Below are 23391 nucleotides of genomic sequence, written 5' to 3'. Positions count from 1 at the left end.
AGGGTTGGAGAGGTCACTAAATCATAGCAAAGAGAACCCTTTAAAAACCACTGCCCCTGTTTAAAAGATGATAAAACTACAGAAGGGGACGTGCCAGTTACATTTTCCTTATTTTCAAAACATTGGTTCAGATGACGGATTCCGTGATGTGTGACAGATGAAATTCCTTTTGGTCTTGTGCCTCCTCAGGGCAGATATTGCACTACTCTGTCCTGGCCTGTTAATTCTGGAAGCCTCAGGAGTGTATTGTTTTTTTTTTAATCAAGACCAAGTTAAAAGTCGCATAAATGCAAAGCTAGAAAACTCCAGTCTCTCCCCAATGGAAGACCTAGAAACTGATGCTTCCTTCCTTAGCTCACCCCAGACTCACTCAAGCCAAGGGGAGGCTGGGGGCAGAAGAAATGCGAGGTCATGTCCTGGGACAGTGCTCCTACTCAGGCTGTGCTAAGCCCCGAGACATTCCCCAGAAAATTTACTTGTGCTGTTCTGGAAATTACAGCCCCCGCTGGGGGGCGCTGCAGAGCCACGAGCCAGTTACTGAAGCAGGGGCGGGCAAACTTTTTGGCCGAGGGCTGCATTGGGTTTCGGAAATTGTATGGAGGGCCAGTTAGCGGAGGGGGCCGTGGCGCCCCCCCGACCCCCGGGACTCCTGCCCCATCCATACTCCCCCGCTCCCTGTCCCCTGACCATCCCCGGACTTCCACCACCCCATCCAACCCCTCATCTCATTCCTGACAGCCACCCCGGGACCCCTGCCCCATCCAACCACCCCTTCTCCCTGTCCCCTGACTGCCCCCTGCCGCCCCATCCAACCCCCCCCTCCTTCCTGACTGTCCCCTGGGACCTCTGCCCCCATTCAACCCCCTGTTCCCCTCGCCCCCGACTGCTCTGACCCCTATCCACACCCCGCCCCGACCACCACCCCGAACTCCTCTGCCGTCTATCCAACCCCCCTGTTCCCTGCCCCCTTACCACACTGCCTGGAGCACTGGTGGCGCGGCTGGTGGTGCCACACCGACACCACGCAGCACAGAGACCGGGTCAGGCCGGGCTCTGCAGCTGCGCTGCCCCAGGAGCTCACAGCCCCGCTGCCCAGAGCATTGTGCTGCCGGCAGAGCGAGCGAGCTGAGGCTGCGGGCCAGGGGGAACAGCAGGGGAGGGGCCGGGCAGGACGGTCCCGTGGGCCGTAGTTTTCCCACCCCTGTACTAAAGGAAGGGAATCTTCTCATGTCCTTGTTTCTGCTTGGGCCCAGGTCAAACTCTCCTCCCTCAAAGGGAGGACTCCAAGAGGACCAGGCAACTCCTGTACTAGGAGAACTAGCCCAGGGACTGAGATGAGGTGGTGCTGGTGGTTTATTGCAGTGATGCCCAGAGGCCACAGTTATGGCACACACAGAACCACGGGCAGACTGTTTTCATGTTCTCGGAGGTTTGGTGCCATCTCTGTGCATGATACATTGAAATCCCAGCCCCTGCCCCTGGCTTGCTTGGCTGCTCTGATTGTGGCAGTGGAAAGTGGGATGAGAGGCTCTCCCAGGATCCAGACCCTGCAGATTCCTGAGTTCAGTAAAGTGGAGCCCTTCAGTTTTTGTCAACGTGAACATGGAAAATGGTCATTGTTCAAAAGATCCCTTCTCAGTGCAGTTTAAAAAAAAAAACTAACCCTTGCGTGAGAAGGGAGGGAGTGTGGCGCGGCGCAGCCCAGAGAAACCACGTTTAGCAGAAGTCCTGAGGACAGCACCGCAGCCGCCGTCTGATGCCAAACGCCAGGTCCGTGCGGAAATCGTACGTCGGCCCACAACGCTAGCGATCAGCCCAGCAGGGCAGAACAAAATCACTCCATGCACCATGCACACGCCAGGCTATTGCTCAGGCCTTTGAGGTTTGCTTCTGGTTCAGACACGCTGTGACATGCCAGGCAGCTAATGAGGCAGAAGGGCTGTTTAAGCATCAGCTAGTCTGTACAAAGTGGAGTCACTCTGGTTTCATTCCTTCCATAGGTTATGAAGGGGGATTTTAAAACACCAGCCAATCTGAAAGGACGTCTTCAGGTGAGAGCGCCCAGTGACTCCTCTGGGCTAGACCTTCATTTCGGATGGATCTGTGGCATGTCTGGTCCGTCACATGAGGGCAGCAGCTCTGTCCTTGGGATACCTGACTCACTTGCATCTCCTGCTTCAGTCCATCCAAATCTCCACTGCACAGTTGTTCCTCTCTCGTCGTGCTGATCATGTCACACCAACCCCGGATCTTTTCACTGGTGTCCTGTCTGGCTGCATGAAATTTTAGCTGCTGGCATCGCTATCCAAGCCCTGCGTACACTCATGCCCGCCCCACCTCCCCGCCTTCCTGCTAATGTTATTTTCTCTCGCTTCTGGCTTCTTGCTTGCACTGGGGTGTCTGTGCATTCATCTGACAAACACACTTCTGCTGCCTCTAATCCCTCTGGAGATGCTCTTCTCCCTGGGGCCCCTGACTCTTGAACTGCTGTTCTGGGTCTTGCTACATGTGGAGTGGGAAGAGGGAGGATGTCCGTCTAATCTAGAGAGTGTAAATGTCCCAGAACATGGCTTCTGGTTCTAATAGTTCTCTCAGTGTAGAACTGTTTCATGTGTCACTAAAACCGCTCCCTTTGCACGGGCGTACAATCAGGAAGTACTTTACGATTTGGTGCAATCACAATGGCACTAGAGATGAAGATCAAAGAACTTTAAACCCTTATCCCCCTAGAAAATACTGCCTAAATAGATAGGACACAACAAATATAAGGAAGGACTTTTTCACACAATGCACAACCTGTGGAACTTGTTGCCAGGGGATGTTGTGAAGACCAAAAGTAAAACTGGGTTTTAAAAACAAATTATATAAGTTCCTGGTGGATAGGTGGATGGCTGTTAGCAGAGATGGTCATGGACACAATCCCGTGCTCTGTGTGTCCCTAAACCTGTTACGGCCAGAAGCTGGGGCTGGATGATGGGATGGATCACGAGATACATTACCCTGTTCTGTTCATTCCCTCTGAAGCCCCCGGCACTGGCCACTGTCAGAAGACAGGATGCTGGCCTAGACAGACCAGCACAGGCATTCTCATGTTCTTATGACCCACAATAGCCTAATGGTCAACACACTAGGGCTGTGTCCAAGCAAGGGGCTTGGGAAACGAAGACTGCCTATCTAATATGGGAACTGTTAAAGTAAGCAGTGATTTCGGCTGTCCCAGTAGCGTGTGGGGAGAGAGGCACCCCTCAGGTAGCCAGCATTAAAAGCATTTCGAGATTCACAAGTGGAAAACCATTGCTTTGAATTGCCAGACTCAGAAACGAGTGCAGCCTGCCGTGCACGGGTGTAATTGTGCTCCCTGCAAGAAGCACCAGCTGCCGATCCTGAATGGCTGTCAGGAGGAGTCCCATGTAGAATGCATTGCAGTGATGAAGGTCTGGGTCACTGGGGAAGCCTACCTATCACAGGAGAGGTGGCGATCTCCTGGCAAAAGCGCACTCTCAGCTCACTCTGAGAAGTGCGGTGGGACAGTTTGTGTTTTGTATGTGACTTAATACTAATCATCGCTTTTCTTGGATTGTTTTAGGTGACTCAGAATACGTCTGCTTCTCACTGAAAGTTAATGATTTCCAGGTAGGTACTTGTGCCTTACTTGGAAATCCTGCAGATCTGTCTGCATTGCTCTGGGGTGGGGTTTTGCCGGCATCATTTCTAATGCCTGTTGCTTAGAGTTCAGCGGCTCTAGGAGTGCTCCTGAGACCTATCAACTCCATGTTCAGTTAATTGCTCCAATTTGCCAGAATAATGCTGTTACTTTGCCGATGGATTTCAAAACGTGACATCACCAGTCTGTAGGATTGCTGAGAACATGGAAATGTCCAGTTGAACTGAGCAGTAGTTCTGTGTTGCAGCAGGAGAAGCTCTGATAACCCTCTAGGATGTGCCATTGACCTCCATGGATTAATAATAACAAAAAGTCAGACAGACTATTTTGTAATTAACAAAACAAAACAAACCACACCTCTGTAGTTCTCGCTTTCCCCTCTTCTTCTGAAACAAAGCTTAAGGTCTGTGTTTTTACACATTAATCCCTACACTGTGTTGTAAAAACAATTGTGAGCACTTGTAAAATCTAAGGCCACGTCTACACTTACAAGTTGACAGCGGCTCAGCTGTACCAAGACAGCTTTGCCGCTGTATGAGCGCTCGTGTAGCCGTGTTATGCTGATGGGAGAGAGCTCTCCCGTTGGCATAATAGCTACCGCCGCTTCTTGAGTTGGTTTTATGCTGGGGGAAGAGCATCTCCCGCATACATAGCACTGTGCACATGAGCACTTATGCCATCAAAATTTGTTACTTAGTGGGGTATTTTTTCACCCTCCTGAGCGACAAAAGTGTTGACATAAGTGCTAATGTAGACATGGCCTGACATTTAGAATGAATTGGAAATGTCTTGTTCTGAGTTTGAGACACAAATGAACATCATAATGATTGTGATAAAGGAAACAAAAGCATTGAACAGGAACAGAGGGTCTATTAGGCCTGGTCTACACTTACAGCATACAGTGGCATAGTGCTGTCAGTTAGGGGTTTGAATCCCTCCCCCTCAGAAGCGGAGCTATGCTGACAACAAAAGCAGCAGTTTGAGGAGTTCCTATAATGGCGGCGCGCCTCCTGTCTGTATACGGTGCATCTACACTGGGGGAATAGGCTCTGCCGTGGAGATGTAGCACCAGTCTTGGTTCCTGGTTGAGAGTTTGTAGGTCTCTCACAAAGTCATTTGTAAGAGCCCTGGGTACAAATGATCATAGATTTGCTGTATTCGTATATAGCTCATTCCTCTGACTAAAATACCTTTCCCCCCCTGCAGGATGTTGCAAGTGGCCTTTCATTGCCCAGCAGAGAAGGAATTTGCAAATGCAGAAGTGGAAATCTGTTATCCAAGCATATTGCTTGCTACTAATATTGCCAAAATGTGACTGCTGTACCAGGAATGTATTTGCATTTATTTGCAAAGGTCAAACATTTAACACTTCAAGTACCAGTTGTCTACCTTTTCTGAACACGCTGTGGTAAAGAGAAAAATCTGTGGAAATGAATTTTCTGACTGACTCTTCGAAGTACATTGGAAAGAGATTTTATATTCAGTTACTTGAGAACTTTTTAAAGTTGCATTAAAATGGTCTTGTAATTTTGTTCTCTCATTTGAAACCAGAAATAAGTGTAATAACCACATAGAGCCTTTGTTGTACACGTGACAATCGGAGACCTGCCTTCTATCATTCCTTCACTCGTAACGTACAGAGTCTATTGAAGAGTTAATATATGAGGCCGTTCTGTTTCAGGCGTGGCTCAGTCTGGTTTATTTCCTGTGGTGCGACTGTTGTCCGATGTGTCCTAGGGGTGCTGGGCCAAGCCCCCTGCTGCTGCTCGCTCTCCTGAGGTGCCCCCGGCCTGTGAGCCCGGCTGGGGATGCGCCGAGGGGATGGGCCTGGCGGGGGGCTGCCGGACGCCTGCGAGGGGAACCTGGCCTGTGGGGCCGGGGGGCAGGGGCCCGCGGGGGCGCAGTGTCCGTGGGACCCCGGGCCTGTGGGTGCGACACCACGTGCAGTGGCCAGGTGCCCCCTGGCTGCCCAAGGGGCCAAACCACCACCCTGCTGGGGGGTGGGGAGCCTGGATCCCTGGGGGCAGGGCAGGGGCTGGGCCGGGCTGGCCCCGCCCCACGAGCAGTCAGCCAGCACCAGCGAGAGGCGAGGCCAGGACGGGCGGCGGGGCGGCCGCTCTGCCTTCATGTCTCTATGGTTAGGGGCGTGGCTTGGGCAGGCGCAGTCGCGGCGCGGCCCCAGAAGTAAAGGCCACAGCTTCCTGTTTCCGGGTCAGCAGCGCAGGCCGCTTTCGAGCAGCGGAGCCGAGTGCCGGCGGCCCCGAACCGGAATCTTCCGAGGCCCGTGTGACCGCGGGCGGAGCCCGCCCTCCCCGCGCGGTGAGCGGCCGGCACCCGGGGTAGACGCGGTCCCCTTGCGCCCCCTTCCCCCGCTAGTGTTGTGTTCTCGCGCTGCCCCCGGCGAGGGCCCCTTGTCCCCCGCAACCGCTGCTCGTAACGGGGCGTCACTAGCGCCCCGCCCTGCCCCCCCCGTGTCACCGCCTCGCGCCGCCGGTCCCCCCCCCGGTGTCAGCGCCTCGAGCCGTGCCCGCCCCCGCCGTGTCAAAGCCTCGCCCCGGCTGTGCCCCCCCCCCCCCAGTGTCACCGCCTCGCCCCGGCTGTGCCCCCCCCCCCCCCCGTGTCAGCGCCTCGCCCCGGCTGTGCCCCTCCCCCCCCCCCCGTGTCACCGCCTCGCCCCAGCTGTGTCCTTCTTTCTCTCTCCCCCCTCCCCCCGGTGTCACCGCCTTGCCCTTGCCCCGGCTGTGCCATGTCCGCCCACCCCCATGTTACCACCTCTCTCCGGCCCCCACCCTGTTGCTGACTCTGCCGGGTGTTGCTCTCTCCCAGGCCATCATGTCCATGTCCCATCTCTACGGCAAAGATGACGATGGTGATGTGGAGATGGAGAAATTTGAAATCACGGACTGGGACCTGCAGAACGAGTTCAACCCCAACCGCCAGCGCCACTGGCAGACCAAGGAGGAGGCCACCTATGGCGTGTGGGCTGAGCACGACTCGGACGATGAGAGGCCCAGCTTTGGAGGCAAACGGTACGGGCAGTTACCAGTGCCCTGCAAACTCCGGCAGGACTGTGAACAGACGATCTTCTCTTTGTTAGCGTAGCTGATAAGCTAAAGTAACAGTCCAAATGAGATACTGCTTTCTTCGTGCAGTACCAATAGATTTCTCACTTTTAATATGCTTCTTTTCTCTGTCAGTCTGCAAAGAACTATTTGGGGGACTCCTTTATAAGTTCGATAGGATATTTGATTTTGCAAGTTTTCCTATGAATGTAAATCAGTCACTTGATGTATAAAGCCTGATACAGAAGGCGAAGCACTCCATGAAACTCTGCTACTGTGGCCAGTTTGAGATTGTAATGGCTTTGGAGGGTATCTGTGTGGAGAGGGGTGGGGTTATTATTTAGTTCAGTGTGTTATCAAATAGACTGAATTCTTCATATATAGTTTGGTTCCAAGATTTGTTTCCTTATTGCCCAGTTAGTAAGGGGTTTGTGAGGGGGATCACCAGTGTGCTAGGTTACAACTCATTAGAGAGAGCCTTGCGCACACACTCAGAACCAACATTTTCCATAATGAAATATCAGAAGTTTGAATTTAACAGCTTTTACTACTATTTCTTAACACTGAGTTTATTTTGAAATCAGGAAAAACTGCATCAAGGTGTTTCTGAGTGTGTGCATTTCCAGTTCTGATTCAGTGGTACTGTGTTACAACAGCATGACTGTGAAATCCCTTTTTTATGCAGCTCTCGGGACTACTCAGCCCCCGTTAATTTCATCAGTGCGGGACTAAGGAAAGCTGCAGCTGAGGAAGTGATAGAAGAAGACTCAGATGAGGATGAGAAGCCCATTAAGCAGGAAGAATTCCCTAAAGAGTTTGTACCAAAGAAGTTAAAAACAGTGAGTTATTCATAAAAGTATCAGACCTATTTAAGTTATTTACGGAGCGCCAGCCACGGTGCAGTCCAGGTACTGGTTCAGTAATACAGCAGCTGAGAAGGGAGAACAGTGGCTGAGTAAAACCACTTGTGATACTGGTTTGCAGTGGAGGGAGAAGTTTCCCTTGGCTTTTTTTGTGTATTTTGATGGATTGCGTATGTTCTTGGGAGCTTCACTCCTCCCCAGGCCTCTTAAGCCGTTTCCCTTCATTGATACTCATTTTGAGTTGAATGAGGTTGAAGTAAATGAATGTCTAGGTTTTGCTTCTACCCATCAACGATAAATATTTTTTCAAATTATTTCTTTTCACAGTACTAAATGTGACTAGCATAAGCAAATTACCAATTAAATGGATTAAAAATCAAAATCCATTTTTCGACTGTTCAGATGCAAAATAGCATTTCTGCCCACCATAGAGCCTTATAGATCAGCCCATAATGGGAACGGGGCTACAAACCCCCAACTCCAGCAGTGGGCCTAGGGGGCTCTCTGCAGGCTGGTGAGGCTCCTCAGGGGAGGTCTCATCTTGAGACCGATGGCGAAGAGCTTGGTGATTATATCATTTATCTGGTATTGGTTTCTTTTCTTTTTAACAGGGTGGCAATTTCAAACCCAGCCAGAAAGGATTTATAGGAGGGACCAAATCTTTCATGGACTTCGGCAGCTGGGAGAGACACACCAAGGGAATAGGGCAGAAGCTTCTTCAGAAAATGGGTTATGTCCCTGGTAGAGGGCTTGGAAAGAATGCTCAAGGTACTGTGTGTTTTCCCCAAATGCGTGGGCCTGAGATGGGGATTCTGTAAGAAAACTGCAAACTTGGTTCTTGTTTGCCCACCTCTCCTTCAGACAAGTTGGATCTTCAAGATCAAATCCAGTTGTATTAGTTTTAAATAATTACAGCAGTAATTAGATGAAATTGACATGTGGTGGGAGACTGCACAATCTCTGATTATGGAGCATGAGGAGGAGACAATAGGAGGGAGATTAAATTAAAAGGCATTCAACTTGGAACAATCAAAGGGAATGCTATTTTGTGCAGTGTATAGAATTCATTAGCATCAATGGTCAGAGGAACATGCTACAGCAGGTTTTTAAAAGTGCCTGAAAATTTTAGGGCCACCAATAACAATGTGTAACTGCAAAACACTGACACTGCTGAAGACAGAATGCCAGACTGGATGATCTGTGCCAGTTTGATAGGTCACCATAGGAAAAAGAGAGTTATTTACAGCTTTTCCTGTTCAAATGGTTAGACTCCCCATCCTAGCTGACGTTCACTAACTGTTCTGAAACTCCCCAGGTATCATCAATCCGATTGAGGCCAAGCAAAGGAAAGGCAAAGGAGCTTTGGGAGCATATGGCTCTGAACGAACCAGTCAGTCCTTGCAGGACTTCCCTGTTGTTGACTCGGAGGAAGAAGCTGAAGAGGTATGACTCTTGGTCTGTCTGTTTCACAGGGTTAAGGACTCACTCTGTGTTGAAGACTCCCATCGCAATGTGATGTAAAATCCGGCTGTAGTACTAGGGCATTCTCCCATGTCGGGGAAGCCATTCAGCTCAGCGGCATGCAGGAAGCTGAAGTTAGATGTGTGTGTTGTGTTGTGTTGTGTTTTTCTCTCCCCCTATCACTTGAAAGAGAAACTTATGCTAATGGCTTTGCCCTTGCTGCTGGAATCTCACTTGCTAATGCTCCGGGACTGGAAAGCCTGTTTATTTGGCTGGGCTAATGGGAACATTTGAAGGTATTTTTTCCCTCTGTCCTGGGAATAAGATCCAGAAATGTACTGAATCTGTAATATGTTTGACTCAGCCAGTAACCTGCCATTCAGCTTTAATCTTTGCCTATCGTTTTTCTATACTGCATTCTTTAAGGGACCTGAGCCGAAATATTCTTGTGTAAAGAATCCTATGACAGACTTGCATGGCTGGCCAGCAACCTGCATCTCTGGTCTGACTTTGGCTTTTTATTTAGGAATTTCAGAAAGAGCTCAGTCAGTGGAGGAAGGATCCTAATGGAGGCAAGAAAAAACCCAAATATGCCTACAAGACAGTAGAAGAATTGAAGGCCAAAGGCAGGATTGGCAAGCAGCTCACAACTCCTCAAAAGGAACTATCCCAAGTTAAGGTAAAACCAATATCCACAGCAATGATATGTTTAAATCTCTGGGAGATTAGCATCTGTCTAAGGTGCATCGTCCTCATTATCATCCATACAAGATACTTAGCAGAAAATCTGCAGAGCTTGTGGCAGGATCTTGTTGCCCCTCTGAGCAAAAGTGCTGGTTCTGCGAGTACTTAAGAATCATTGACAAACATAACAGAGGCGAGTCATAAGCTTTGGTTATTGACAGGCTAATGAGAACCAAATTCTCAACCCCTTGAGGGACAGTGACTGGACTTGTCCTCGGTGCAGCCAGTGAACTTCTGCTTGTCTGAAACAGGGCCGCCCAGAGGATTCAGGGGGCCTGGGGCAAAGCAATATCGGGGGCCCCTTCCATAAAAAAAAAAGTTGCAATACTATAGAATGCTATATTCTCGTGGGGGCCCTTGCGGGGCCCAGGGCAAATTGCCCCATTTCCCCCACCCCACCCCACCCCCCGGGCGGCCCTGGTCTGAAATCCCAGTTCTTGAGGTAATAGAATTGCTTAAGACTTTCCTCCAGACGCAGCATGCAGTTCCTTATGTTATAAGGTGACTTGTATTTACAGTCTTGTGAAATGGTAAAGGGGAAAACATAGTCCTTTCTCTCCAGATACAGGCAGATAGAAAAGACCTTTTCTCTGCTCTTATTTCTGCCCCCAGGTCCTAATTTCCTGTGACTCCAAATCCTTAGCAAGGCTATAACTGCATGGAGTGCAGTTGCTTTTGAGAGAGACCCAAAGTGCTGCATTCTCAGTTTGTCTTCTCGCTCACATAACTTGGTTATGTTAATAACAACCGGAAGCTGCTGAATTACCAGGATAGCTGGAAGTGGGCTGTAGTCCACGAAAGCTTATGCTCTAATAAATTTGTTAGTCTCTAAGGTGCCACAAGTACTCCTGTTCTTTTTTCAGGATAGCTTCCAGTCTCAATTCTGGGTAATGGATTTCCTTTGAATATTAGTATGAACTCTGGCTGTTTAGACATACTTGTTTTTGTTTATTGGAAGGTTATAGACATGACTGGCCGGGAACAAAGGGTTTATTACAGTTACAGTCAAATCAGCCATAAGCACAATATCCCAGATGACAATCCTCAGCAGCCACTGGGCAAAGACTCCAAGCCCCAAGCATTTGGCTTGCCAGAACTGGAGCACAACTTGCAACTTCTCATCGACATCACAGAGCAGGAGATCATCCAGAATGACCGGCAGCTACAGTACGAGAGAGACATGGTTGTCAACCTGACCCATGAGATACAGAAGATGTCTGAAGTCCTCTCGCATGAGGAGACAGCAATTAGCAACCTCAGCAAGGTCCTGGAATTGGTGGAGGAATGCGAGAGGCGAATGCAGCCTAACTGTGACAATCCACTTACCCTGGATGAATGTGCAAAGATTTTTGAGACCCTCCAAGATAAGTATTATGAGGAATACAGGATGTCCGATAGAGTGGACCTGGCAGTAGCTATCGTGTTTCCTCTCATGAAAGATTACTTCAAGAACTGGGATCCCCTCAAGGTGAGTACTGGGTTTGGCTTCAGTATTTTATCAGTTAGGACTGAAAAGATTTTTGTAGTTTGCTTTGATTGAAAAGTTGACTAAATGACCATAGGAAATCATTGTTTGTTCATGGTCTACTGTGGTAAATGTATGCATGCAAAATGTGGGAGCACTCTTAACCGGCTAATAAAAGGAGGGCTGCTGACATTACTCACTAAAGCTGAAGGCCAAGATTTTCTAAAGTGACTGGAGATTGTGGGAGTCTCAATGTTTGGAGACCCGTTATCAAGGGGCCTTATTTTCAGAGGCTGGTAATGCTCAGAAGAAACAGTAAATGGCAAGACAAGTCCCTTTCCTTGTACTGCATGGGAAATCTGCCTTACTTGGCAATTAGAGGGTGTGCTATCCAGCAAGTTATGCCATTTAGCACATGATAGATAAAACATATAGTATCGTATCTGTAGTATGTAGCTTTAGCTTTTAAAAATGTTATTTCTCCTTGCCCTGGTATCTTTGGTTTATATTAAATCCACTCCAGGGTTATACCCTAGTGGGAGACTGTCTGCCACATCCTGTCAGCTTGCTGTTTGTCAGAAGGGAGGCAGGTCTCTCTCCCTCAGCACATTACCACCACCCCACTGCTTTACGTGCTAATGGGCAACCATGAAAGAAGTAAACGCTGCCCTGGCTCATTTTTTCTTTTCAGGACTGTATGTACGGCACAGAAATTATAGCCAAGTGGAAAAGGCTTTTAGAAAATGATCAGTTGTTATCGCACAGTGGGCAGGACCTAGCAACGGATGCTTTTCACAGGTAACCAATAAACCAATGGTACTTGTATGCAACACCCTCAAATGATGGTCAGTTGGGGATGGAGAAGAGTGGGTGGAAATGCACTTTCCAGATGATGCCCTTTAATGAGCTGAAGTGTTTGTTAAAATCCAGCTGTCAAAAGTAAACTAAGTAGCCTTTTTAATTCCTTGAAGTCCTCTATAAAAGACAAACCAAACGTTTAACATTCACTTCTACCAGACGTAGGCTGTGGCTTAATCTTGACTTTGATTTTTCCAGGCTCATGTGGGAAATGTGGATGCCCTATGTCAGAAACATCATAACACAGTGGCAGCCGAGAAACTGTGGACCAATGGTAGATTTCTTGGACAGCTGGGTGCATGTTATTCCTGTTTGGATATTGGATAATATTCTGGATCAGCTTATCTTCCCCAAACTACAGAAGGAGGTAAGATGAGAAGCCACGCTCTGAACCAACGTTCAGACCACCCTGAGTTACGAATATTTGATAACCTTTTCATTTTGGAGCCTCAGGGCAGCATTATTAACAGGGGGACGCTTTCATTATAATTTTGTGTGCATTTGGCAGGGAGGGGCTCAGCTGCTTAGGAGTCACTGGACAGATTTATTTCTATTGCAGTAACTTCTTGTTTGTTTCAAGGTTGAAAACTGGAACCCTCTGACAGACACTGTCCCAATCCACTCTTGGATTCACCCCTGGCTTCCACTGATGCAGTCTCGATTAGAGCCATTATATTCTCCAATCCGAAACAAGTTGGCAAATGCACTGCAGAAATGGCATCCCAGTGACTCCTCAGCCAAACTGATCCTTCAGCCCTGGAAAGAAGTGTTTACACCAGGATCTTGGGAGGCTTTCATGGTCAAAAACATTGTGCCTAAACTCGGTGAGGCAAGCCAAAGAACAGAGTCTCACACAACCCCCCTGATGCCATCCAAACTGGTTTAATGTCTCTCTAGCCTAAAGTAAAACTCAGTGTCCTGTTTTAAGATGTATGCTTCTAGCCGAGAGTAGCACCCAGTAGAGATTTAGCATACTTTTTGGAGCCAAGGATGGCTTCTGTAGCTATTCAGATTATCCAAACAGTTTAAAGAGTTTGAACCCTGTTAGGCAGCATCTTTGATTTAAGTCCTCTTCGACCACTTAAACTGCTAGCTGAATAGGTTGAAGTACTTCCTGCAGTTTAAAGCAGCCAATGTGCCAGCAGAGCAGTTCCTGTTCTGACTTCTCTCTTCTCTCCCCAGGGATGTGTCTCAATGAGCTCGTCATTAACCCTCACCAGCAGCATATGGATGCATTTTACTGGGTGATCGACTGGGAGGGGATGGTCTCTGTGTCCAGCCTTGTCGGACTTCTGGAGAAACACTTCTTCCCCAAATGGCTGCAGGTGTGTAGTTAAGAGACGAACCAATGAACTGTTTGCTTTAAAGAACAAGCCAATGATAAGGTGGTGCTGAATGGCTGTGAGGGACTTGGCTCTCTGGCTGTTGCCCAGTGAAATATTTTATTGGTTAAACTCAGAATTCCAACTCCTGCCCAGTGTATATTGCATGGCAGAAATGGCTTGAACGTTAAATGCAGACATTTCTTAGCGATGGCTCCGTGTATATCAGATGGAGACTCTGCTTCTTTAGCAGATCAGATTTACAGTCCCTTCTTGTTAGTAGAAGCAAATTTAGAATCAAACTAATTGATCCACGTTTGTGCCGCCCCATTGATGTGTGTTTTTCGATTTCTTTGCAGGTGCTGTGCTCCTGGCTAAGTAATAGCCCCAATTATGAAGAGATCACCAAGTGGTACCTTGGTTGGAAGTCTATGTTCTCAGACCAGGTGTTAGCACATCCATCGATCAAGGACAAATTTAATGAAGCTCTTGATATCATGAACCGGGCTGTCTCTTCCAATGTCGGTAAGTAACTTGTTGTAAAGGCTTCACCGTTTCTATCCTACCTAGTGCTTCCCAATACAGCAATACTTGATTCTTGTGTATGAGTTTCTATTCAGTCAGAACCCCTGCTAACTACAATTTCCATAGATCCTGCCACCACTCATGAAAAAATACTTTGCTTCTGTTTCACAAATGTGTGGCACTAGACTGCTGTTCTGATATCTGCAGTTGACTGAAATATAAAAAAAAAATTTGTACAGTTGCTGTTTCCATATTTAAAGGGCAGAGGTGTAGAGATGTTAAGTGTCTTGTATCTGTGTGTTTGTCAGTGATTAACATAAGAACGGACATGCTGGGTCAGACTAAAGGCCCATCTAGCCCAGTATCCTGTCTTCTGACAGTGGCCAATGCCAGGTGCTTCAGAGGGAATGAACAGAACAGGGAATCATCAAGTGATCCATCCCATTCCCAGCTTCTGGCAAACAGGGCCAGGGACACCATCCCTGAGGGGCCATTGTTCAAATACTTGGTTTCTAAAGCTACAGTCTGTGATCTTTGCTTTGTGGTGAAAATTGGTGCTCCTTCCCAGCACTATGGAAGTGTCCAGGAGGAAGCACTGTTGGGAATTAGTACAGCTTGTTAGCAGCTGACAGGATTGTGGGGGGAGAACTAAACACATAAAAGGTGCAAAACTTAGAGAAGAATAAACTGTCTCTGAAACCCACTTCCCTGTTTTGTGTGTCCTGCCCCAGCAGTGAATCAACATCTTACCCTGCTTCTTTTAAAGTTTTATTGTATAGTCCTGTGGAAGGACTGTGGGCCCATGGCACAGTACAGAAGGTAGTCCAGAGTCAGTCTTGAAGGCTGCGTTATATTCCTATAGTAAAATGATGAACCAGATACACAGCTATAAGTGTACATTGTACCATACTGGAAATTCACCTCTTCTGAGACACTCCTAGCATGGTACTCAGAGCAGGCACCAAGTGACATAAAGCATCTCTCTTTGTGTGTGGAGTTGCTGATTGATGTTGAGCTCTTTACAGCTACTGAAGTACCTGGCTTCTCAGCAGTCACTCTGTCTAACCTGCTAGTAGACAGCTGGTCTGATTGCAGGGGCTTGGGTTTGCATGGAGCATAGCATGTTTGCCCAGCTTTCCCTCCGTTTCTAATGGCATTGCAGTGGAGTAACTTCCTCCAAGCGTCCCTGTCTAACCTGTTCTAGACACTCTGGTGAGATTCAGTGACAAAGGATTGTTTTAAATCCTGCCATTTGTCATAGCTCAAAAGAATTGATTCAGAGAATGTTTCGCCTGAATATCCTGCTATCTCTTTAGCATCAAATACTGTAAAAGATGTACCGTAGCGTTTAAGACTCTGTCCCACTGGGCTAGGTGTATGCTGCACCCCCGACATTCAGCATTTAGGTTCACCACTGTATCCTGTTCAAACATGGATTGGAACCTTGTCTTCACCTATTTCACTCTTTCCCAAACAGGTGGCTACATGCAACCAGGTGCTCGGGAAAACATTGCCTATCTCACTCACACCGAGCGGAGGAAAGACTTTCAGTATGAAGCTATGCAGGAGCGGCGAGAGGCTGAGAACATGGCCCAACGGGGCATAGGCATGGCTGCTAGCTCTGTGCCAATGAATTTTAAGGACCTCATTCAAACAAAAGCAGAAGAACACAATATCGTCTTCATGCCTGTGATCGGGAAGCGGCATGAAGGAAAACAATTGTACACATTTGGACGAATTGTGATTTACATTGACAGGGGTGTTGTGTTTGTACAAGGAGAAAAGACGTGGGTGCCAACCTCTCTTCAGAGTCTCATTGATATGGCTAAATAAGGATCCTGCTCTGTGCCAGGAGCATTGTACATAGTAAGTATTGTCAAGAGCCCCCTGCTGACAGCTGTTTAGTGTGACTGTCTTACAATAAAGAGGTGACTCGACTTCGTAGATCTGATGGATTTTCAGCTCTGTAGGATTTTTTTGAACAGTGCTGTTCAGATAGCACACGTTGGTAAAGTTAGCGTTTAAAAGGTGCTGTTGAGTGAGAGATACAAGCAGTTGTCACCCTTTAAACTAGATTAGCAATCAGATCAGCTATGCAAAAAAAGTAATAATTTCTCACCTAACAATTTCCCATGAGGCAACAGCTGCACCGCTAAACCCCTCAAGAAAAATGTTTCTGTAACTTGCTTGGCTGATGAAATCATGCTTCCTGAATGCCAATTCAATGTGGGGGTAATTCGGCATTTCTTTCTGGTTTTAGCTTCACCCTTGCACTGTAATCCCACAGGCAAAGCCTTATGATAGGCAATGTCAAACATAGGCCTCAGAGTGGGTAGGTGGTGATGCTTCAACAAACTTAGAGGACATCTGCTTGGAAGAACTTGCTCAGTATCTCTATACATATTAGTGATGAGTTGTTTAAGGCCTGACTCTTCCTGGATCATCATGCAAGAATGCAGTCACTAGCTAACTTTCCATAGCAGTGCACAGGGAAAGCTCCCCTGTAGTTCATGGCTTCTTGATACAGTATTTTTAGCTGTGGTTGAGAACCCCTTAACCTCTCCAATCCTTGAGAGAGAGCATCTCATTCTCTGTTCTGTAGCGGGTCAGACACAACTGCGAAGAACTCGCTGATACAAAATACAGATCTAAACTTCTACCTCAGGGACGGCCAGCCTTGATCTGGGGAGGTTACAGAAAGCAGGCCCAGTCTTCTAGGAACTGGTCAGTTCAACACAGTCACTTTTTAAAGCACAAGATACAAGTGTTCAGCAAAATGGAAAAAGAACTCGTATGACTTTATTTAGTGAATAATAAATAGGGTAAGCTAAGGTACAGATTTAAAAAAAAATCACTATCTCTGAGCAAAACCTGTCACATTAAGCTCTGTTTGCAGATAGTGCTGCTGCCGTCAAGATTTCTGGCTAAATATGTTAGCCAGCCCCCGTTATATTGATAGTTGTGGTAAGTGAGCTTAACATCCCCTTACTATAAGTGAATGTAGCCCTGTAAAAACAGGCACAAACTCCAGGGCATAATTAAAGATTCCATTTCAATCTGGTCCTAGCATGAAACAACTCCATTTGTCCTATTTCCTGATAATCTCCAGGTCATCACATTCCGGGTACATTGGTTCTTCCTGAAACTGCCAGGCTTCTGGTGGGAGCTCCTTGAGTTTTTGTAAAGGAAACCAGTGGATGGAGGTGTCATTAAATATATCCATATACTGAGGATGAATTGGAAATGCAGCTTCCTCTGTCCCTTTTAAAATCTAGACATGGTTGAACAGCACAGTTATGCAAGATACAATAGAACATGGTTTCCATAATCAAAATCAATCTTGGTAAAATATGTGTAAACTAGAAACTGTAGGAAGCCAAGCTAAAACCTTGCATGCAATGTGTCATCCAGCCTTTAAACAGCTGAGCTGGGCTCCTGCCAGACCCCTTTAGCTCTAGCACAGTGGTTTTCTATCTTTTTCATTTACGGACCCCTAAACATTTTTTATTTGAGGTGTGAACCCCTTTGGAAACCTTAGACAGTCTGTGGACCACCACAGGTTGAAAACCACTGCTTCGGCATGCAAGAACCAACAAAAGGGATTATTACAAAAATTATGTAACTGTTCTCATTAATTTATCATCAATATCTAGAGACTAAGGTGACTATCCAATACAATATATTCATGTTTCTTAAATAGTAAACTGTACCTTTGCTATGTACAAATAATCTCGCTCTAATATTCTTGCCAACAACCTAGAAACAAAGACAAACATTAGTACTGGAACCAATTGACTTTACTGTTGATTTGTGTTTTGGAAGCTTGTTGTATTAAGAGACAAAATGAAGTTAGTTAACACACAAGGCTGAAGTTGTACAGAATGTATAAAATGTCTATTCCAAAGAAAGCACAGATGAAGCCCTTAGCATCAGGCTTAGTTTAGATAGATGGGAGTCTACCTCACTACTTATTTCTATGTGCATGTGAAAACTAGAAAAAGCAACTGGGCCTGTACAAGGGGCAATTTTGAACACATTTAAATATTGGTTTGTAATGAACTCAAGTTATTCTGAGGTCTGCTCAGACATTACAGGAGTATGGAGAAAAAGGACAAAGTCACAGAGAAAGGCAGAGGCTGCATGTTTAAAAAGTGACATGTCACAAGTTTACCAGAGCATGGTCTTGCTCTCCAACAGGTGATCTTCACCCATAACCTTTCCAATGTGAGGAGTAGTAAAGGAGTCATCTAGACATCTAGCAACTCCAGTCGGGAAGGTTGAGCTAATGTAATAGCAAGGATAAACAATTTCTTTATCTGCCCTTGACATGCTGCTTGTATCTTGAGGGAGGGATAGCTCAGTGGTTTGAGCATCAGCCTGATAAACCCAGGGTTGTGAGTTCAATCTTTGAGGGGGCCACTTAGGGATCTGGGGCAAAATCAGTACTTGGTCCTGCTAGTCCAGCCCCCTGCCTTCACTCGATGACCTTTCAGGGTCCCTTCCAGTTCTATGAGATAGGTATATCTCCATAAATTATTATTTATATTATATTATCTTGCAAAATAGTCAGTTTGGAGGTACAGTGTAGACACTCGCCTGGTGGCTAAAATGGATTTATAACGCAACACTTCTGGTTCTGTTTTCAATCACAGATACATATATTAATCTTTCCCTGCTGTGCCTGCCCACAAGCAGAAAAGTGAAATGTAGAAACATTGAGAGCTGCACTGCTCGGGTGACTGAACCTTGCCCAGTCTCAAGAACAGGAAGCTAGAGGCCTCCCAAATTGTCACTGTTCTAAAGAAAAGAGCCTCTCACCTCAGCAGTGTTGTAATCCCCAAAGCAGGGTGCATGGAAGTTTGACTAGATCTCATTTGAAAGGCCACAGACTTGGCAGCAAGTCAAAGCTTTGTTGATAGATTGAACCTTAAAACCTTAAAGTGCAGAAGATATTTGCGCTGATGATTAAGTTCTGCATGAAAAGACAGCTCCTCCAGTGTTTGTGAAGATATCACAGAAGCAGGTAAGCATAAAGGATTACTGCTGTAATGAGAGTTAGTGAATGAAATTCTGCCTTAGATGTGAGGACATTAATCGTTTTTGGGTACCTACCTTTCCTCAATCCCTTTAAAACTGTTCCCAATAATGATCATTTTGGACAGCGCATCTACAGACCAGTTACTCCAGAGCAGATTGTTATACAAAGCCTTTCCACAGTGGATCATATAAAAGATGGTGAATTCATGAATGTGGTGTTTTCCCTCCTGCAGATAAACAGCATTCCTTAAGATTACTCAATCAGCTTCCCTGGTTCTGTAAGCACTAGGGCCCACTCAATGGCACTCAAAGGCCATTTAAAAGTGCCCAACATTGTTTAAGCCCAGCAGATTTCTTGGCTGGTTGAATGTTCCAACCCATCGCCCAGGGAAAAGTTGATGCCATGGGAAACATGCCACTTTCACAGAAGTGCTACATAAAATGTGACACTTAAACCCTCTGTCAGAACCATAAAAGGGCTACAGGAGAAACTTTCAATTGACCAGACTAGAATTAAGTGAAAGGCAAAAACCCTGCAATATGTCCACATCAAACGCACATGTAGGAAGGACTGCTTTGATTTCTCTGAAGTGCTCCTTTTTTCTGTTCATCGAATAAACCTGTTACTTTACATTTTAGAGATCCTAACCTTAATCCACCTTACCTCATTCTCCAGGACAACTGTTACACCAAGGTCATTCAGAACACTAATTTCCAATTCGGAAAATAAAGGATCAAAAATGTAGCACTGACTTTTGGGAATCTGCAAGAAAGAAAAAGTGTTAGCTGGATACTTGGCCCTGTAACTTCTATTTAAACAGAGGGTATAGTTCTTACCTGTAACTTCTCCAGTAACAGAAGCAAGAATGCTAGTTGGTAGCGAGAAATGACACAAGAGGAAAAGCTTCCAATGCCATAACATACACACCGCAGGTGACCGCTTTTGTGAGCTGGCTCTCCTGAAGGCGAACTGGGTTTCATAACTGACTGATGGGATGGTTCAAGTTGCAGGTTTTCAAATGAACACAGGACTTCTGACATAGACCCTGGTGTTTTTTCCCCTTGCTCTAAGCATTTGCTGAGGGATTCTTGGATGGCTCCTGGAGAAAGTGAATGTCAGGCAGGCGTCAGAAATGCCGAAGTATGAGATGTGCTTATATACTTCCGGTTCTAATGTATATCTTTAAACCTCACATTTGCTGAGGAGGCAGCACACTCTGTTCCAGAAGGAAGCCTCACTCACTGACTGCTGGGACCAGCCCAGTTCTCCCTGGTAGAAAGGATATTGATGTGATTTGCTGTCTCAGGGAGTAGGGCACAAAATCGATGGACGGGCAGCAAGTGGGGAAAACCTCTATAATTTCCCAACCCAAAACAGTTTGAGTCAGTGGGTAAGTTAGCACAGCTCTGAACAGCCCTGTAAGAGTGGTTGCAGAATAGAGCCACATGCAAGAACTTTAGAACAGAATATTTTGCAAATGGTGTATATCCCCAGTGGGGGGCATTTATCATGCTTTTATTCCCTTAGATGTTATTTTAAAAAGGTGGAGATGAGCAAAGCTGAACCTTATGCTTGTGATAAAGGTGATATCTCTTTGGCTTCTCAGTTGTGTCCATGTTTTATTATTATGGGGCAGCCAAAACATGGTAAGTGCTTCACAGAAATGAGGCAAGTTATAGAACCTGGTCCGAAGAGCTTGTGGTCTAAGTTCAGAAGTGACCCCACAGATGCCAGAGTCAAACAAGAACCGCAGGGGAAAGGCACGGGCTCACTCATTCTTACGTCTAGCCCTCAAGTGCAGTCATTTCAACTGGTCCTGCTTCAGACCCGTGTCACCAGCAGGACAATCCCACACTAGCCATCTCTCATTCTCCACGGAATGGCCAGGAGTTTGGGGCTGGAGGGAGCCTGGGCCTGGTTTAAAGTGATCTCTCTCCTGCCATCCATCTCCACCCTCTGACAGAGGCTAGGGACACCATTCCTACTTCAGCCATCAGTTCCCGCTGCAGGGGGTTCTCCCCGGCCAGCAAACCCAGCACCAGGCAGCGTGAGAACCGGGCCAGGCAGCAGTGACCGACTCCAGCGGGTTCTACTTACTCTGACTGCAGGCCCAGAACGGGGAGCTCAGCAACTCTTCTCTGGGGGAGAGGGAAAGTGCAGCTGTCACCCGGCGGCAGGGTGGCCATGCAGACGGGAATGGGTCTGGGGCGACCGGCGGGGTGAATGGAGAGTCAGGCTGAGCTGGTGGGGCCCCCGTATGCCTGGGGGGCCGCTCCGCGGGGAGTGTGCGGAGGAGAAGGAGCCCGTCCTGGGGCCCTGTGGCAAGGGAGGGGGGGCAGAGGAAGGGATGCATGGCAGGGGGGAGGTGTCGGGGGGAGCCTGGCCCGGGGGCGGGGTGCACGGCCCCGAGCAGGGGGGAGGTGTCGGGAGGAGCCGGGGGGGGGTGAGGTGTCGGGGGGGAGGCGGGGGCGGGAGGCTGCATGGCCCGGGGGGGGGGGCGGGGTGCACGGCCCCGAGCAGGGGGGAGGTGGCCGGGGGGGAGCCTGGCCCGGGGGGGGAGGTGTCGGGAGGAGCGGGGGGGGGTGAGGTGTCGGGGGGGAGGCGGGAGGCTGCATGGCCCGGGGGGGGGGCGGGGTGCACGGCCCCGAGCAGGGGGGAGGTGTCGGGAGGAGCCGGGGGGGGTGAGGTGTCGGGGGGGAGGCGGGGGCGGGAGGCTGCATGGCCCGGGGGGGGGGGCGGGGTGCATGGCCCCGAGCAGGGGGGAGGTGTCGGGGGGGGGGAGCCTGGCCCGGGGGGGGAGGTGTCGGGAGGAGCGGGGGGGGGGGGAGGTGTCGGGGGGGAGGCGGGGGCGGGAGGCTGCATGGCCCGGGGGGGGGGGGGGCGGGGTGCACGGCCTCGAGCAGGGGGGAGGTGGCCGGGGGGGAGCCTGGCCCGGGGGGAGGAGGTGTCGGGGCCGCCGATGACCCGGGTTCGGAGCGGGCGCTGGCCGCGGCCCCGCACTCACCGGGCCTCCCGGAGCCGCCGCTGCACCGCCCCGCTGTGCCCAGCCTCAGCCCCCGGCCTCGCCCGCTGCCCGCGGGCCTGGCCTCGCCTCGAGCGGCCCGCGCAGCGCCAGGGCCCGGCCTGCTCCATCCCGGCCGGCTCGAGGGGCCGGGCGCGCGCCGCGCTGTCCCCGCCCGGGATCCGTAGAGGGGGGGCGGTCACGTGTCGGTATCATGTGATCGGCGGGCCCAGCCCCGGAAGTGGCTGCGCTCAGGTAGGTGCTGGGGCCGGGCTGGGCGCTCCGGGGCTCGCGGGCGGGTCCTGCGGGGGGAGCGAGAGGCACGGAGCTGGGGGGACGAGGGGGCCGTGGGACTCGGCGCGGCGGCGGCGCACCCCGGGAGCGGGGCCGGGCCGGGCCGGGGCCGGGCGGGCAGAAGCCCGGGGGAGCGCGGGACGCGGGTGAACTTGGTTCGGCTCCTGCCCTGGCGCTGCCGCCGCCGGGGTGCGGAGATTGAGGCTCTAGATGAGTCGCAGCCGCGGCGGGAGCAGAGGCCGGGGAGAACTTCCCCTTTCCCGCTGGCTTCGGGACCTTTTCCTGGGAACCAGCAGCTCTCGAGACTTTTTTTCAACCACAACTCCGATTCTGCCGACGTGGCCGGGTTTGGGCCCGAGCCGTGCTTGGGTGGGAGCTCCGAGTTCGTGATTCAGTCGTGGGTGCGTCTCTCCTCTGGGTCAGTTCTGAGCAATGCCCAAGTCAGGGGTGATGGGGGAACTCGGCTCGTGGAGAGGCCCCGGCTCAGCTGAGTAGTAAAAACAGAGGTAACCAGCACCGGTAACTAAAGATCCTTAGCTGCTTTGCACAAGAGTTGGGGCATTAGCCCTCTTGTTCTGACCATTCCGATTTGGTTAACTCCATTCTGCTCCCTAAATTCCCTCTGCGGTTTGTTGGGTGGGTGACTGATTGTTCACGTCTTGTCCTAGTCGGGGTGTAATGCTTTTATCCTGGAGGTTGCCGACTTTCAGAGGTTGAGGGGTGAAGGGTTTGGTATACACAGTACCTCTCTTACTTGCCTCAATCGTGAGGCGAGGCATAACTTTTGATAGAGCCCTTTGAGGCCCTTGGATGAGAGGCAACAATGAAGGGCAGCCACTAACTAATGGGAGTTAGGAAAGAACTTCTCCTGTGAGCAGGTTTTTCTATTACAGGGGTTTTGTGCCTGTTCTGAAGAATCTGATACTGGCTACTGTTGTACACAGGATAGCAAACTAGATGGGTCATTATTGATCTGATCTGCCATAGCAATCCCTATGTTCCTGTTAATAAGATAAAAAATCAAATTTGGTTCAATTAAGTGAGCAGTGCAGCCCTTATATTAGCTGTTCCATCATTTTCCTAGCTCCTTGTAG

General features: G+C 48.9%; 4 protein-coding genes across 25 annotated transcripts in view; 3 read left to right on the top strand and 1 right to left on the bottom strand.

Moving 5' to 3' along the window:
• Positions 1–5344, top strand: part of TPST2 (tyrosylprotein sulfotransferase 2) — a 40231-nt gene extending 34887 nt beyond the window's left edge. For 10 of the 18 annotated variants that reach the window (XM_065568919.1, XM_065568920.1, XM_065568912.1 and 7 more), the window contains 3 exons: positions 2001–2051; positions 3587–3633; positions 4871–5344. In XM_065568919.1, coding sequence (XP_065424991.1) covers positions 2001–2051; positions 3587–3616 — 81 coding nt within the window. In that variant the 3' untranslated portion in view covers positions 3617–3633; positions 4871–5344. Of the gene's footprint in view, positions 1–2000; positions 2365–3586; positions 3634–4870 lie in introns of those variants that run through there. The other 8 variants (XM_065568908.1, XM_065568905.1, XM_065568903.1 and 5 more) reach the window with 1 other exon arrangement.
• Positions 5345–5822: 478 nt separating this feature from the next.
• Positions 5823–15915, top strand: TFIP11 (tuftelin interacting protein 11). The gene is made up of 13 exons (XM_005298487.5): positions 5823–5983; positions 6491–6693; positions 7412–7565; positions 8201–8357; positions 8905–9032; positions 9577–9729; positions 10753–11262; positions 11951–12057; positions 12316–12484; positions 12698–12941; positions 13300–13442; positions 13799–13964; positions 15442–15915. The coding sequence occupies exons 2-13, from the start codon at positions 6497–6499 to the stop codon at positions 15795–15797; spliced, it is 2484 nt and encodes an 827-aa protein (XP_005298544.1). The 5' UTR covers positions 5823–5983; positions 6491–6496; the 3' UTR covers positions 15798–15915.
• Positions 15916–16741: 826 nt separating this feature from the next.
• Positions 16742–22203, bottom strand: SRRD (SRR1 domain containing). Of its 2 annotated transcripts, XM_008163680.4 has the most exons (7): positions 22007–22203; positions 21100–21140; positions 19839–20101; positions 19666–19764; positions 19077–19228; positions 17675–17720; positions 16742–17235 (listed from the first exon to the last, which is right to left on the bottom strand). In XM_008163680.4, exons 1-7 carry the CDS (start codon positions 22132–22134, stop codon positions 17053–17055), a joined length of 912 nt encoding a protein of 303 aa, XP_008161902.4. In that variant the 5' UTR covers positions 22135–22203; the 3' UTR covers positions 16742–17052. The 2 variants fall into 2 exon arrangements, with proteins under 2 accessions (XP_008161902.4, XP_065425001.1); XM_065568929.1 differs by lacking the exon at positions 22007–22203 and having other exon boundaries at positions 21100–21371.
• Positions 22123–23391, top strand: part of HPS4 (HPS4 biogenesis of lysosomal organelles complex 3 subunit 2) — a 22686-nt gene continuing 21417 nt past the window's right edge. For 3 of the 4 annotated variants that reach the window (XM_005298489.5, XM_065568900.1, XM_065568902.1), the window contains exon 1: positions 22123–22258. The gene's annotated coding sequence lies outside the window, so the exon portion shown is untranslated. Of the gene's footprint in view, positions 22259–22424; positions 22804–23391 lie in introns of those variants that run through there. The other variant, XM_065568901.1, reaches the window with a different exon arrangement.

Source organism: Chrysemys picta, chromosome 15 (assembly GCF_011386835.1).
Source record: "Chrysemys picta bellii isolate R12L10 chromosome 15, ASM1138683v2, whole genome shotgun sequence".
Lineage (NCBI taxonomy): Eukaryota > Metazoa > Chordata > Testudines > Emydidae > Chrysemys > Chrysemys picta.
Note: the sequence above shows the minus strand (reverse complement) of the source record. Positions and strands in the feature narration are given on the sequence as shown.